General features: G+C 57.0%; 1 protein-coding gene across 4 annotated transcripts in view; it reads right to left on the bottom strand.

The window, feature by feature from the left end:
- Window positions 1–15,882, bottom strand: part of LOC309854302 (mitochondrial import inner membrane translocase subunit TIM16) — a 65,878-nt gene that overhangs the window by 1,218 nt on the left and 48,778 nt on the right. The window contains exons 12-30 of one of the 4 annotated variants that reach the window (XM_082713202.1): window positions 15,687–15,832; window positions 15,515–15,607; window positions 15,257–15,403; window positions 14,627–14,753; window positions 14,164–14,339; window positions 13,572–13,680; window positions 13,379–13,465; window positions 13,161–13,303; window positions 12,982–13,086; window positions 12,817–12,902; window positions 11,901–12,042; window positions 11,713–11,802; window positions 11,052–11,168; window positions 10,650–10,785; window positions 10,159–10,250; window positions 9,546–9,632; window positions 1,566–1,650; window positions 482–618; window positions 12–77 (exon numbers count right to left, since the gene is read on the bottom strand). In XM_082713202.1, coding sequence (XP_082569328.1) covers window positions 12–77; window positions 482–618; window positions 1,566–1,650; window positions 9,546–9,632; window positions 10,159–10,250; window positions 10,650–10,785; window positions 11,052–11,168; window positions 11,713–11,802; window positions 11,901–12,042; window positions 12,817–12,902; window positions 12,982–13,086; window positions 13,161–13,303; window positions 13,379–13,465; window positions 13,572–13,680; window positions 14,164–14,339; window positions 14,627–14,753; window positions 15,257–15,403; window positions 15,515–15,607; window positions 15,687–15,832 — 2,171 coding nt within the window. Of the gene's footprint in view, window positions 1–11; window positions 78–481; window positions 619–1,565; window positions 1,651–6,701; window positions 6,843–8,814; window positions 9,431–9,545; window positions 9,633–10,158; window positions 10,251–10,649; window positions 10,786–11,051; window positions 11,169–11,712; window positions 11,803–11,900; window positions 12,043–12,816; window positions 12,903–12,981; window positions 13,087–13,160; window positions 13,304–13,378; window positions 13,466–13,571; window positions 13,681–14,163; window positions 14,340–14,626; window positions 14,754–15,256; window positions 15,404–15,514; window positions 15,608–15,686; window positions 15,833–15,882 lie in introns of those variants that run through there. The other 3 variants (XM_082713200.1, XR_014306143.1, XM_082713201.1) reach the window with 3 other exon arrangements.

Genomic DNA, 15,882 nt, shown 5'->3' with positions numbered 1-15,882 from the left:
AGAGCACTCACCTTGGACTGCAGGTAGAAGGAGCCACCCACGGACTTATCGTTCACCTTGAATAGGTGTTCGTAGTTCTGCAGAGGAGGGGAGACGGTGAGAGGGTGTGCGGTCTCTGGGTTACAGAGGCAGGGGAAGCTAGGAAATGACAAAGAAGGAAAGCCAGAGGGTTCAACCCTGACGCCCCACGTGTCCCCCCCATGTAACCCCGAAGCCACTGTCACTGCTAGGGGACAGAGAAGTGGACAGGTGCCCACGGGGGGAAGGAGTTCTGTGCCACTGCCTGCTTCGGGTGTAAAAATGGAGTGACAAGCAGCTCCCACAACTTGGGAGTCCAAGCTGGCTGCAGCCACAACCTCCACACCCGCCTCTTTCCGCCGAGCCACCTTCACTCCTCCTGATCCTGGTGGCCCGACCCCTCAGGCCGCCATTCTGGTCTGCCCAGGTAAGACCCACCTCCGAGCCAGCCTCGTAGTCTCACCTTCTGGATCTCTTCAGGGCTCAGCTTGGAGACATTGAGAATCTGCTGGGCCTCCTGGAGGCTGAGGCCAGACAGGTTAGAGGCAGCTGCAGACTGGTGTCCAGCACGTCCTCGCGCATCAGCTGCCGCCCGGCTGGCTATGTGGACACACTGGTGAGTGCTTAGCCCTCAGGGGCCCAAAGGATCCCTTGGGCCTTCCACATAGGCAGCGCAGCATGCCAGTTGGCATGGGAGAAGACACGCGCAGGAACGGGGTGCATCCCCTCTCCAGGAGTGGATTTTTTGGAAGGGTTGGGTGGGGAGTCTATGAAGTGAAGTCTGAGCCCACTGGAGGACAGGGGCAGGTTCTGGTCCCCAACCCTGGTACCTGGTGCCAACCAAGACCATGAGATGGCCCTGTCCCACTCCTCTCCCCTAACCCCTCATCCCAAGTGACAGCAAGTTGGGGAACTTTAGGCTACAATGGGAAGCAGGACAAAGCTGTAGGTAGGAAGAGGTAATAACAGCTCAGGTGAGACCTGGCCACCCACCAGTTTCATAGATGGCAAAGCAAGTGGCTCAGGTGACCTTTTCCATTTCAGTGACCCTAGAATCAGGAGCCACCAAACTTTCTCTTAAAGGGTCAAAGAATAAACGTTTTAGGCTTTGCAGAGCAATTAGAGTCTGTGTTGCAATTATGTGACTTTGCCTTATAAGCAACCAGAGGGTAGGGCTGTGTTCCAGTAAAACGGTTTACAAAAACAGGTGGCCAGGTGAGCCAGCTTGCCACCTCCTGCCTCCATGTTCATGTCAACCAAGTTTCCCTTTCTTTCTTTCTTAAAGATTTTATTTATTTTTATTTATTTGACAGATGGAGATCACAAGTAGGCAGAGAGGCAGGCAGAGGCTTTAACCCACTGAGTTACCCAGCCGCCCCCCAAGTTTCCCTTTCATGAGAATGTCCCAAAATCCAATGATGTCCCCCACCCCCAGGAAATGCCCCAGGCTGCTGAGGGTCTCTGCATTCACTGTGGGCCCGTAGTGAGCGGCCACAGATGGGAAAATGTGACCTGGGCCGGAGCTGCCAGCACCCCCAGAGCCTTACCTGCAAACTCCTGCCGCAGCGCTCTTGCGAAGGCCCTGCCCACCACCTGCGCCCCCATCACAATGATCTGGGCCAGGTACTTGGCCTGTGGACAAAGCAGGTACCTGGTTAGCAGGCTGCATTCTAGAGATGGGACCCTGGAAAAGGCGGCCGAGTGACAAGGTCTCGGAGGTGATGAAGCACAGAGCAGCAGCCACAGGTGACTTGTTCCAAATACCCTGAAAAAGAGCCTCTGCTCTGGGTGGTTCAGGTGCTCACCGGACAGACGGCTGGGGGTGAACCCAAGGGAGTCCCCAGGGACAGACATGACCCCCACCCCCACCCCCTGCCAACGGCCTTCACACAGGAGGGGAGGAGCTGAGGTGATGGGGCTGCAGGGCCCAGAGGCTGCACCCAGACCATTAACTCGCCCTGCATGTCCCTTCTGAGCTCCTGAGACTGGCAGCTCCCACCTCTGTTCAACCAGCTGGGAAACTCAGGGAGCCAGGAGCCACCTCAGTTCCCAAGATTAGTGACCACCCTTCCAATTAACACAACAAAAGTGAACAAGACTCTCCACCTTCAAGCAGCAAAAAGCCCACGGTGGCGGGGGAGGGGGGGGGGGGCTGCTACTGAGACAAAGATATGGAGGGCCAGCTGCTGAGACTGGCCACCAGCTCCTCCACTGGTTCAAACCCGTGCAGAGTCCCATAAGCTCTGCTCAGCACCTGGCCTACAAGGATCCGCGGAAGCCAGCTGTGCCCTCAGAGCTCCTGCACACTGACCCGCCCAATGGGGAAGCGTCTACATTGGCGCAGCACAGTTTTCTAACCCAGTACAGAAGAGTCTCATGAACCATGCCCAGGAGGACAGAAAGGCAATGGAAGAAAGCCTCAAGATGAGATGGAAACTCAGAGAAAAGATATTTCTCTTGGGCTGGATTTTGAGGGCAGATGGAATCATGAAGGGAGTATCGGGGCTTTCTCAGCAGTGGGACCAGGGCGAGCCCAACAGGAGAAAGTGTAAAGGTTGTCCTGGGAGCAACCTAGAGCACAGGGGACGTGTAAGGTCGTTAGAGGTTAAGGGTAAAAAGGTGGCTGAGATAGGAAACTGTACAGACCGACTGAGAACAGAGATTACACACAAACAGCACATGTGGCAATGGCCCTGTGCCTTGTGTGTGCGACGGCACAAAGCAGGGTGTGCGGAGGACCCAGAGAGCACTCACTGCGGGTCGACACTGCTCACGGGCATCCTCCCGTGGTTTCCCTTTCTCTTCTTTGCACTCGTCTGTCATCACACGTTGTCACTCAACAGGTATCAACCGAGCCTGGGTGCCAGTCACCGTATTCTACTTACTGTGCCATTCAACCCCAAAATTCAAGACACCAGGCACAGAGAGGTTTAATGATCAGCCTGAGGACATGGCTAGTCCTCAAGGGGAAGGTGGGTAGGAAACCCCAAACTGGCGCTGTTTGCCGTGGCATCTCCCACGGCACACCAGGATCCTACAGGGAGGGCAAGTGAGCAACCTGACCAGGACCAAGAACCCAGCCAAAGAGGGGCTTGTCAGATTCCAGTGGAATCCAGACTCCCAAACTGGCCTGGTTTGGCTTCCAATGAACCTGCCCTTATGGGCGGAGTGGGATGTTGGTTCTGGGACGTTAGCAGTAATTAATAAATGGAAGTGGGTTTGGATTTCACAACTAAGTAGAAATTTCCTAAGTCCTGTATTTCACACTAGAAAGCAAAGCTCAGTGAGGACTCTTTAGTGATCAAAGGGAGGGGGTAGGGCCGCAGCCAGCTGTGCTGTGGGTGGCAAGACAAACACGGGGCACACTGCGGGTTGGGAAGTTGCCTAACCTCTCCCTCCAAGCCCAAAGCCCCTCCCGAGTGGGAGAGGAGGTTCCTGGATGGACTGCTGGTCCTGTCTGGGGCATGGAGAGGGTGACAGGCCCGTAGGTGACTTCAGAGGGTTCCCTCGGCCTGCACATCCTTCAGGCCTCAGACCATGCATTCATCTGCTGCCCCACGCCCAACGGCAGCCCCACAGCTCTGGCTAGTACTGCCCACTGACTTCTCTGCCCGGAGGAGTGGCTGCTGCTCAGTAATGAACGTTGAGAAGGTACTACTGAGAAGGTAGGGGGGCAGCTCCTCAGCCACAACTGCAGACTTCAGACCACTACAGCCCGGTCACTCCCACTGCTGGAGCGCCACGGCTGCACAGTGGCTCAGGGGGCCTGCGGTTTCAGAGGCCATCCCGGCTGGCTAAGCAGGCTGCCTGGCTGGCCCGCTGAGGCCTCTCCAGGGGAGGAAGTATGGTGTGTGGTCATATAGGCAACCTCTGGGATCACCTTTGTGCCCGACACAAACTCTCAGGTTCCCTCAGCCTATTTCCTCCCCTGTGAAATGTGCCCAACAACAGGGCTGTCAGGGATTCGATTAGATAATGCTTGTAAAGTGTCTGGCACAGAACCTGGTGATATAATAGGTGCTCAGTAAACGTTGCTTTTCATCTATAACACTTCTTCGTTTCACAAAACTTAACAAAGCTCAGACACTATGGAGTAACAGCTTTTCCCAATGAGGCAACTCATTTGACATATCCGCTGATTCCTCAGGGGAGAAGGCTGCAAAAAACCAGGCTATGTGCCAAGGGCAGTGAGAAGCAGTGTAGAAGAGGAGGGAGAAGGCTGCTTTGGAGATATAACCTAGACTCCTGGCTTGTTTTCTAGTTAGCTGTGTGGCCCTGGGAAAATTACTCAACCACTCGGAACCTCAGTTTTCTCATCTGCAAATTGGGGAAAATAATACCTTCCTCACAGGAGGGCTGCAAGGTCCTCAGGAGGCAATCCACGTAAAACCAACCAGGCTGTCAGTGGCAGGTTCAAAGCAGCCCAACCTTAACCTTCGCTTCTGGACGAGACCCTGCTGGTCTAGGGATCATCCGCTCATTCAGTACCCAGCGCCAGCTATGGATCAGCCACGCTCAGAGTTCTGCTAGTGATAAGGAGTGAGGAAGACTGCCACTAGCTGAGGCCTCTCCCAGAAAGTCCCAAAACATCCCATAGTCCACTGACTGACACTTGGGCCTGAAGACCCTGGACAAGAACAACCAGCTGACATGGCATCCAACTCAGGACAAGAGCAGAAGGGCATAGCCAAGCACCGGGGGACTTTTGGGAATGTGGCTTATCTCATGTTAAGTGCATCAAGAAAGGAACCTGGCTTTCAGAAAGACCCATGTGCAATATTCCCTTCAAAGCCCAGTTCCAGGGGGCACCTGGGTGGCTCAGTGGGTTAAGCCGCTGCCTTCGGCTCAGGTCATGATCTCAGGGTCCTGGGATTGAGTCCCGCATCGGGCTCTCTGCTCAGTGGGGAACCTGCTTCCTCCTCTCTCTCTGCCTGCCTCTCTGCCTACTTGTGATCTCTGTCAAATAAATAAATAAAATCTTAAAAAAAAAAAAAAAAAAGCCCAGTTCCAGGCTCTTGGGCCAGTGAGCAGAGACTGCCACCGAACCTAACCTCCTTCTCAACGATGCACTGAGGTAGGAGGGGGGCTTTGTTCACCCAGAGCCCCCGGAAACAGCCTCTGGCATCACAACAAGGCAGGAGAACAGTCAGGACCATGGTATGCCTGGGGCCCCCACCTATGGCTGGCATGGCAGCCTGACTGGCATTTCTATGAATATGACAACCAGCTCACCGTTGGCAAAAACTCTATGCCCCCAGACAGGGTTTCCAAATTCCCGTTCCTACCGCTCCCTCTGCTGGAGGGCTTCTGTCACACAACTCTCCACAGTCACTGCCTACAAACTCAGTCCACTTCTTAGGCGGGCATTCTCAGCTCTAACTCCAAATAACTTCTCTGGTTTTCTCTACCCTCACCTCTCTCTGCCCTGCTGCCATACCATCTACGTTTAAGTTGGCTCTTACTACTTTTACCCCGATGTCTCCCAATTCACACACAAGTCACTCTTCTCAAATACTCAGCGATGTTAGTGTCTTCACAAACTCTGTAAATTAAATACACTAAAAAGTAGAGTATCACTAGTTCCAGTACATTTTTGTCACCCCCCCCGACACCATACCCATGAACCTTGAATGCCCTCCCTACTACTCTCATACTGTCAAAACCCAACATCCTTCAAGATGGTACCGCTCCCCACCCCAGTGAAACCGTCTCAGAACATGATCTTATCCTATTACCAAGCTGTCATATTTTACAGACTTGCCCAATTCCTCCTTTAGGGATACAAACTCCTCAAGAGCAACATTTTATCTGGCTCTGAAGGGTGGCTCAGAGTGACACCCAGGAATGCATGACAGGGACCCGGTTGGAGGCTTCATTGTAGGTCGTCAAAAACAAGGCAGTGACCAGGTCAACACTCATCTCTGACACCGCTGGATGAAATGACCCTGGAGGAATCAAACTCCCTGGCATTCAGGGTCCTCCTCAGTGAAAAGGGGACAAGGACCATACGAATTTCATAAGCATTAATGAGAGAACCCACATGAGGCCTCAGCTCAGGGCCTGGCACCTGCAAGCCCTTAGGGTATCCTTACTACTGGTTAAGAAGTGGCTTCCCAAACCGACTGCTTCAATCACCCGGGGGGACTTCTAGAACCTCCGTGGACAGAACTAAGGACACTGCATTTTTAAAGGGTTCCCAGGTGACCTGTCGCAGCCAGTCCGGCCCAGCTCTCTGGACCGGCTCCGGGTGCCAATGGTACCGCAGAAACGCTCAGCTTTCGGTGTCGCGGGGCCTGGTGAAGCCCCGGGTGTGCTACTTCCTTGGCAAAGTCTCGGAGCCTGTTTCGTCAGCTTTCAAACAGGGACAGTACTACAGGGCGATACCACCAACTGGCTGCGAGCCTGCGCAGGGACTCCCGGGCCAGGTCCCCGCGCGGGGGCTGTGCGCACATGGCGACCGCCTCCGCTGGGCATTTTCAGGCCGGCCAGGCCCGCCCTGCCTTCTGTGGCCCCGGGGCCGCCAGAGCCCGCCGCAGTCCTCCCGGTGCGACGCCCCCGGACCCAATTCCCCCCGGGCACGTAGGCGGCGCGCCCCGCCCGCAGCCCGGCCAGAGTTCGTCGCCCTGGCCCCAGCCCCGAAACGGCCTCCCTTCCCGCCCAGCAGGGCCCTAACCAAGGCTCACCATGGTGGCCGCTCCGCCTCGGAGTCGCGGGCTCCGGCTCCCTAGCCCCACGGTTCCAACTCAAGGGCGGCCGGCGGGTCAGAGGTCAAGGGAGAGAGCGCATGCGTGACTCCTTACTAGGCATGCGCACTGTTCCGCCCCGGGGGCGGGGCGTGTGTCCGATATAACCAGTGGGCGGAGTCCGAGGCGGAGTCGGCCTCGGCTCAGAAGACAACCGGGGGCGGGCGATGGGCGGTCCCAGGACCCAGGGTCGCCCTCCTGTTTATCCCGCCGCGCTAGATGCGACAGAATGAACACATCTGTCAAATGCGGGGCAATTTCTTCCCTTGTTTTGGCAAAATATTTCGTCCTAAAGGATATGCAATAAACATAAAACACCCCACGAACATAAGTAGGGTGCGGAAGTCTCACAAATATATAAGAAAACAGAAAACTTCAAAACGGTTTTCCTTCTAGGTTCCTTCTGTCTGGAAAGGACATCTCTCTCAAGTTCTTGCTCAAATGTCACCTCCTCAATGAGGCCCACCCCGTTCCCCACCAACGCTGCAACTCGCCCCGCATTGTGTTTTAGTAACTGCTTTTAGTAACTGCTTTGAGATAAAGTTCACTATTTTAGAGCGCACAATTCAATTCTTCTTAGTGTACTCAGAGTTGTGCAACCATCACCACTAGAACACCAGAACATCTTCATTAAACTCCCCCCCCCAAAAAAAACTGCCCGCCCTTGCCTCCCCCAGCTCCAGGTGACCGCTAAGCTTTGTCCTGTCCTTTGGATTTCTGTTACTTTTTTTTTTTTTTTTTTTTTTTAAAGATTTCACTTGACAGAGAGCCAGAGATCATAAGGGGGTGTGAGGGGGAATGGTAGAGGGAGAAGGGGAAGCGGGCTCCCTGCTGGGCAGGGAGCCTGATGCAGGACTCCACCCCAAGACCCCAGGATCATGACCTGAGTGGAAGGCAGATGCTTACCTGACTGAGCCACCCAGGTGCTCCTCTACTGGTCTGTTCTGAACAGCTCATGGAAGCGGAATCATACTGTATGTGACTTTTTGTGTCTGGCTCTCAGTCCCCTCTATCTTTTCCCCCAAAACTTCTTTCTTATCACCTTCTTCCATATTATCATAATTCATTTATTTTATGTTCACTGTTCATAACCTGTTCCTTCCCACTAGAATGTAGATTCCTCGTGGAGAGGACTTTTATCTTTTCTCCACTCCTAGATAGGTGGCTGGCAAAGAGAAGGTACTCAACACCTAACCCTAATGAAGGTTAAGTCAGGCTGCCTTGGACAATGTGTTGGACCACTGCCCTTTCCTCCTAATCTCCAAATTCTTTCTTCCTTCAGTGCGGTGACCACCCTTTCTTTTGTCTGAAATGCTCTTGTGGCTCTGTGGCCTTCAGGCCTCAGCTCTCAGCTTAAAGGTTGCCCCTCAGATTCTGAATACCCTGCTCTCCCTACATCTTGGCTGCTCCCTTTCCCCCGCTTTTTTTTTCTTAATTAAGTAATGTCTATGCCCAACATGGGGCATGTTTATCTCACTACCCTGAGATCAAGAGTTGCATGCTCTACCAACTGAACTGGCCGGGTGGCTCTGTTTTGTCTTCTTCTTTTTTTTTTTTTTTAAAGATTTTATTTATTTATTTGTCAGAGAGAGAGCGAGTGGGAGCGAGCACAGGCAGACAGAGTGGAAGGCAGAGTCAGAGGGAGAAGCAGGCTCCCGGCGGAGCAAGGAGCCCGATGTGGGACTTGATCCCAGGACGCTGGGATCATGACCTGAGCCAAAGGCAGCTGCTTAACCAACTGAGCCACCCAGGTGTCCCTGTTTTGTCTTCTTTATGGCTTTCTTCATGGTCTGCTTACTTGCACACAGTCTGGCTTCCCAGCACAAGTGGAACAAGTACCTCAAGAGGCCTGGTCTCTCTCGTTCATTACGGCGTCTACCATCCACAGCACTGCCTATGTGCTGGATGCATGAACTAACTCGTAGCAGCAGAAAAGAGCTCAGGAGCAAAGTGAAGCCTGGGACAAGCGGGGACCCAGAGCCAAATTCCCTCACCCATCCTTCTGTTCCCTTTCCCTTCATCAGCCAAAAGACCACAGCAGCTCAAGAGGTCGCCAGCTTCAAAAAGTTTAATTGCTGAAAACATCCAGGGTATACTCAGGCCAGTCCCTGAGGGGTTCACAGCCCCCTGATTTGGGCCCTCAGCTCTGTAATGCCCCTTTCTCCTGGTTTCACACCTGAGGAGGAGGGCAACTGGTCCCTGTCCCCTGAGCTGGTGCTGCTCCAAATGGCCTGGCAGGGGGCCAGCCCCCAAGACTCCTGACAAGAAGTGGGGCAGCAGGCGAGAGAGGACAGCGTGTAACAACTGAAGGTGCTGGGCGAAGCCAGCCCAGGCTGGGACCAGCCCAGGGGCGTGCTACTGACCCCCACTCCCCCCCACCCCACGCCCACACCCCTGGCTCCCCATGCTAGCAGGCAGCTGAGGAAAAACAGCCAGTCCCACAGAAAGCAGAGGTGCAGACAATCCACGGGAGCTACAGTGGGGCCCAGAGGCCAGAGAAGTCCCCAAGGCTCAAAGGAAGCCAGGGCTTTGGGATAAAGTGTGCCAGAGCCAAGAGGCCTCTCCCAGCTGGAGGGTGAGATGTGAGGCGTGCAGAGGGCACCACGCCAGGTGGTTCTAGGAGGTGGCAGCGGCCGGTGAGGCTAGAGGTAGTGGTGGGCAGGCTAGTCCTGGGGAGATAAACCAAGGGGGTGGAGGGTGAGAGGTCTGGGGAAGGGTGGGGGGGCGTCGGCTGCAAGGTGACGGAAGGAGGGAGGCGATGCCAAGGTCCTCTTCTCTACTCACCCACTCGTCCTCGTCCACACCTTCAAAGGAGTCCTGGGGGAGTGGATCCTCCCGGTTCCCTAGCTTGGCCACCATGGCATTCAGCAGCTAGACCGGACAGGAGAAGAGTTGGGAAGGCAACAGGACAGGACTTCCAAGCCCAGAACACAGGACCTCACACTGAACCCCTCAAGATTGTGAAAAGAGCCATTTTCATCAGAGCCATTACATCTGACAAAGTGGATGTTTTCACAGAAAAAGAAACCTCATCAGGGATCAGGGGGCCAGAGGCAGATGGACACACAGCACTGGAGTCCCAGGGCGGCTATCTCCGCACACTGCCTCAGACGCTCAAATGTGCGCCAGGGTCCCAAACGCATTTGGGTTTCAAAGTCTTGGCTCTGTTTGGGTTGGGCCAGGCCGGATAGGGACCTCTTTCTGCCCTTCCCTGGCTTCCTGAGTCCCCTGCCCCATGGGTCAGCTACAGGGGTCTCCCCATCAAGCTGCCCAACTGAGCGAGGGATGACACCAGCTCCTGCCTCAGCTTGGGCTGGACTAGAGAATGGGAAGCCAGTCACCAGGTGTAGCCAGGACCCTGTGCGTGCCACACTGGCCAACTGTGTCCTGTGCCTACCTCTTCCTTCTTTTGCTGGTCCGACTTCTCTTCCAGGTAGAGTGCTGAGGGTGGGACCCGTCGGACAGGGGCTTCACGGGGGGCCTGGCTCACTGGGGTAGGGGAGGGACAGGCATCAGACATCAGAGAATCCCCCTGGTGAGGACTCTTTGCCCAGCCCTTGAATCTTGGGGAGGAGACGCCAGAGGGGGCAACATCAGCTACTCCACCCTCTGTTCACAAGGCCCATTAGGGGTACCTGGCAGTGTGCCTGTGTGCCTGTGTGCACGTGTGTTTGTTTCTGTCAGGGTTGGAAACACAGACCCTGTGCTCTGTCCTCAAAGGGCTCAGAGTCTGAGCCTGGAAATGCAAGCACCCCATCCTTGGGAATGCCAGGGGTTTCTGTGTCCCATCAGGGACAGGGGGACCTTGGACTTGGCCATTTGCCCCTTTCTCCCATCCCTACCCACTCCCCTGCTTCCCACTCACCACCCCCCAGCTCCTCATCCTACCTGGGGTCATGCCAGGGGGCTGCAGGCTGAGAAGCTGGAGCTGCCCATTGGCACCGGCCAGCCAGGCGCTGGCACTGAGCACCGGCTCCCAACTCATGGCTGTGTCTGGGAAGACATCATCCTGGAAGAACTCTTTCTGTAGGGAAGGAGGAAGGGGCTACCCGGAAGCACCAACCAGATGCCCAGGGCACATGAACATCCCTTGGAAAGGCAGTAAGGTAAGACCCAGGACCCCGGGCTGGGCCTTCTGCCAGTTTCAGAATCTCAGCAGAGTAAGCGGTACAAGTGCTCCAAAGAGCAGTGAAATGGCATTGTTTGGTGACAGGGCCAGTCAGGCTCCAAAGCTCCTGGCGGAGGTTGGGAAGGGGGACTAGGTGTTGGGTGCCAGGCCCCCAACCGTACCCTGACTCGGGGTAGCCGGAAGGCGACAGGCTCCAGGGAGGTCTGGCGAAGCCGCAGGCATCGGGCAAACTCTACTTCCCGCACGTCACACTCCGTCTTGGGCAGGAGGATGAAGCCCTGGGAGAACAGGGGAGTCTGAGCTGCCACTGGGGCCCTCCCGGAGCGCCAGCACCACAGCCTGTCCCTGAACCGCGGCGTGGTGGCAGCGCTCAACTGCGAGCTCTCTGGAGGAAAGACGCCCCGATGGGTAGCCCTGATGGTGACTTCACGCTACCAACAGAATGTGTTCAGTGCAGAGCTGGGGGGACCCGTGTGGTAGCCCTGGAGAGTGTCTCCACTGACAGCTCCCACAGATGTACTAAGTAAGCCCAGCAGCACAAAATCAGCTGTAAGATCAGCTAAAATGAGTGAGAAGTGATACACTGGATGTTTATTGCCCTGGTTTTTAATGTAATTTATTTGTAGGTTCATATAACTTAAGATTTTATGGATTAATTTTTAATAGCGGTAGAGTTTAACAGCCAGCTCCAGAGAGCCGCCAGCCGGCCCTGGCCCAGTGACCTGCTGACCTCACAGGCCCCTGCACTTCCCCATCTGGCCAGGAGAGGGCGAGGGAGCCCGGTGTCCTCCAAAGAAAGGAGGACTAGGGAGCGCCCCTCACCTTGTGGGGGTCCGGCGAGGTGAAGCTATTGCACTCCAGGAAGAAAGGAGCCTCCGGGAGCAGCTCATACAGGAACACGCGGGTGTCGCCCTAGGTCACGGGGTGGTGAGAGGGAGGCGGCCAGGTCAAGCTGCCTTCCTCCCCACCGCTCACCTGCCCACCAACCCCACCTGCATACCCCAGCCCACCTTGCCGGTGAGTAGCACCAGGCTGGTATCTGGGTCATAGCTGGGAAGCAGAGTAGAGGGAGCCACGTCCAACCCCAGGACCGCCAAAGGGCCACCGGCCAGGGCCTCGGTGGGGTACAGAAGCAGCTGGCGCTCACTTCGGCTGCAAGGGAGATCCAGGGAACAGAAGCAGACTCTTAGAGCTGCAGAGGCCTGGATCAGGGCAAGGACTCTGGCAAGCACCCTGGTCAGGCTGGGGACCCAGAGGGCTTCGGAGCCTGACAGGGCTCTGTCCATTCTCTTTCCTGATCCAGTTCCCAGAACTACTGGCCTAGAGTCATGCCACAGCCTCATCCCTGACTGCTACTCACTGTTGTCCCTGACCCTTCTCGGCACAGTCCTAACACTGCACTGTTACCTGACCATTAAGACCTGTAGTCTGGACTTATCTCCCCACACTCAGTTTCTCATCCTCTGCTCCGGCCTGACTGGTCAGCTTCCTGGCTTTTCCATCCAGACTTGAATGCCCTCTCCCCTGGGTTTCTGGGTACTATCTCTTTTGTGGCTCAATTCAGATGACATCTCCCTTGGGAGGCCCTCCCTGGTTCCTCCTCCCAAGTGCCAAATACCAATCCCTCGGACCTCTCTAGTAGGCTTGGTTTCTTCATGCTCTTTACCTGGTCCCCACCAGGCATGGGCTCCAGGCAGCAGCACGGGGTTCTTACCTTCTGGGTTCCCAGTTGACTCATTCTTCCTCTCCACCTCCCTCTTTCCTATGCATCCACCAATCTACCCACCAACCCACCGATACATCCAGCCATCTTTCCACCCATCCAATCAGTGAATAGCAGGGACAGGTTTTGATGCCTAATACACATATGGGCGTCTGGGGAAGGAGGACACAATTAGCTGGGGATGGTGGTCCCCGAGTCCTTACCTGTCAAAACCAGACACCAGCAGACAGTGGCCATCACACACCCAGACTACACGGGCTCCACGGGCTCCCTCGGGCCCTGGGCCTTCCTGTTGGGATACAGCATGTGAAGCCCAACAGCCATCCCTTGGGCAGGTCTGGAGGCTGCCCCCAGTGTACCCTGCTCACCTGCAGGGGCTCAGGGCCACCCCGGGGCTCATAGACCCGCAAGTACCCGTCCTTGCAGACAGTGGCCAGATGTTGTCCGTCGGGACTCCAAGCCAGGCTAAAGATCTGGAGGCAGGTGCAGACAGATGTGAGAGGCAGCTCTGCGCATGTGGCTGGGTCCCTGCCCACACACGTCCTACCTGGTCCCGGTGGCCCTGCAGCTTCAGCCGCTCGGCTCCCGCCTGAAGGTCCCAGATCCGAATGGTGAGGTCATAGGAAGAGGAGGCCAGCACATCGGCGGCCAGGGGGTGGAAGCGCAGAGAGTAGATCTTCTCTGTGTGGCCTTGGGGAGAGGCATGGGGGAATGTTGAGCCCCTCAGGAGCCCATCTCCCAGCCCCCACCCTGGGCCCAGCTGACCTGTGAGCACGGCCTCAGGTGTTGTGAGTACCTCCTGCAGGCCCTCTGGGGGCACCCGCCACAGTCGGATCCTGGCGTCCTCCCCACCTGCAGAATGCAGGCTCATCACTGCTGTGCCCAGCACCTCTGGGCTCCCCCGGCCCTCCTTCAGACCCCCGAACCCTCCCTCAAACCTAGCACCCAGCCTCCTTACCCACAGCGAGGCGGCAGGGGTCAAAGGGGTCCCAAGCCAGATCTGTCACAGCTGCCCCATTCTGCAGCGTGGGCAGTGCTGTGTCGGGCAGGCGGCCAGGCTTCTGCAGCTGTGGGAGGCAGCGCCCTGGCCCATCAGTAACAGGCGGGGAGCTCAGTCCCCAGGGGCTGCAGGGCAAGCTGTGTGCCCGCACCCCCGCCCTCTGCAGCCAATGCCCCACGGCTGGGGGCCCCAAGCTCTCTGCCTCAGCCATCTTCAGCTGAGCCCCAGGTGCCAACTATGAGGTCCCAGAAAGTGAGGGGGGCAGTGTGGAGCGGAGGTAAGAGCTCAGGCTTGGGGCCCAGGCAGCCTGGGTTCGAATCCCAGCTTACACGGCCGTGTGACCTGACAGGGCACCAAACCTCTCTGTGCCTCACTGCTCTCTTCCATCCGTAAAACGGGAAGAAGAGTGGTATCCCTGCGGGACGGCAGAGGGGTTTTAAGGGGATGCAGGGTGAGTGCCCATCACTGAGACTGGAGCTGGTGTGGATACCCCATGCCCTTAGCTTCCTGCAGGGCCCTGGGGCACACAGTGGTGGGCGGGGACCCTCACCTCCAGCACAGCCACTTGCCCGCCACTGCTGAGCAAGGGCACAGCCACGCGCAGACGGTTGGCACAGAATCCGTCACTCTCGCCGGGCGTGGTGAGGTTGAGCCCCTTGAGGTTGGTGATGTGGCTGTCTCGGTGCAGGACGGTGCCCTGAGCATGGCGGAACTTGGAACTGGGGCCTGGCAGGCGGCAGGGACAGAGCCACATGAGGACGCCCTGCCTGTCTGCTTGCCCTGAGTCCCGGCTGCCTGCTCCCCTCACTGCGGGGCGCACGGCCCGTGCCCCGGCCTCTGCCAACACAACCTGCCCAGAACTATGCCTGGAAACGGGACTTGCAAGCCCAGAACTCCAGGGAACATCGAGGCTGCCCTCTTCCTTGAGACTCGCCTCATCCCAAAGGGACAGGTGACCCCCCGGGAGGGGAGGTGAACATACACAGGTTTAGTTCCTGCCCAGACACACGTACCCAGCAGGCTCTGCAGGGACCTCTGGCTGGGGCTGGTGCCGATGCCACTGGAGCTAGAGAGCGAGGGCCCCAGGCTGGAGGGCGTGCAGGGTGAGGTCAGCGAGCTGAGAGGGGAGGAGAAGCCCTCCTGGGGGAGAAGCACCCTGGGTCAGCCAGCAGGCCCCCAGTGTGTTGGCCAAAGCGGAATGGCGCTGGGGTCATCAGTCTGGGCCCCTCCTCCCGGCTGGTGGGACACTGTGGGGTGTTGGGTGGAGACATAAACACCCACACTGACCAGGGCTGGAGGTGACACAGTGCAAGCTAAGCTTCAGACTGCGTGGACAGAGGGTGGTAGCTGCCAGCTCCTAGCTTTGTAGGAGAACAGGCCCAGTTCGGTTAAGATCTGCCAGGATTTCAAGAGAAGCCAGAAATCTGGATTTTCTGTGAAAGTCTTGCTTTTCATGTGTTTGCTCAATTTAGAGAACAGTGCGATGTTCTTTACTTATGCTTCACGTGTTTCTCTCTCTTGCGCTTAACAGCTAAAAAAGGCTCAAAGACCATCAGGCGGCCCAAAGTTCTTGCCAGCTTTGACTCAGGGGACCCACGGTGGCGGCAGGATGGGGAGGACAGGTGGACAGCCCAGGTACTCACGCTGGGGTCCGCATCACCCCCGGGGGTGTCTGCAGGCACAGCCACAGCAGGTGGGGCTGCATCGGGCGTGGGCTCCGCGGGGGGCACCAGGCAGGAGGTGAAGCTGGGGTAGGGCCGGTGAGCTGGGTGGAGGCTCACCTTCTGCACCTGTGGGAGGAGGCTGGCGTTTGAGATAGGGGGATGGGACAGGTGTTTGAGGCTGGGTGAGCAGACAGCCGGACAGGACAAGTGCAATGGCCAGCCAGACCATGCCCCTACCTGCTGGTTGCTCCCAGCCCACCAGGCATGGGGGTCAGAGGCGGGCACGCAGCCTGCGGTGTCTGGGAACAGGTCCTCGTGGAACTCCACAGCCTAGTAGTAGACAGGTATGTGGCCGGGAAGGTCCAGGCTGCCCGGGCCCTCCTGGGCCCTCACCCAGGGTTCCCCTCACCTTGCGAGGCACGTGGTAGCTGACAGGCACGACGGCCGTGTCGCTCAACTGCAAGACGCGGAGCACCTCGCAGCCCATGACGGCCAGCGCCCGCCGGGGCACAAGAGCCGCCCCCCGCAGCACGTTCTCCAGGAGGCACTGGGTCACTGTGGGGGACACCACGGAAAGACAGTCGGGGAGGGTGGGAGAGAGGAGG

Source organism: Mustela nivalis (assembly GCF_964662115.1).
Source record: "Mustela nivalis genome assembly, chromosome: 19".
NCBI lineage: Eukaryota > Metazoa > Chordata > Mammalia > Carnivora > Mustelidae > Mustela > Mustela nivalis.
Note: the sequence above shows the minus strand (reverse complement) of the source record. Positions and strands in the feature narration are given on the sequence as shown.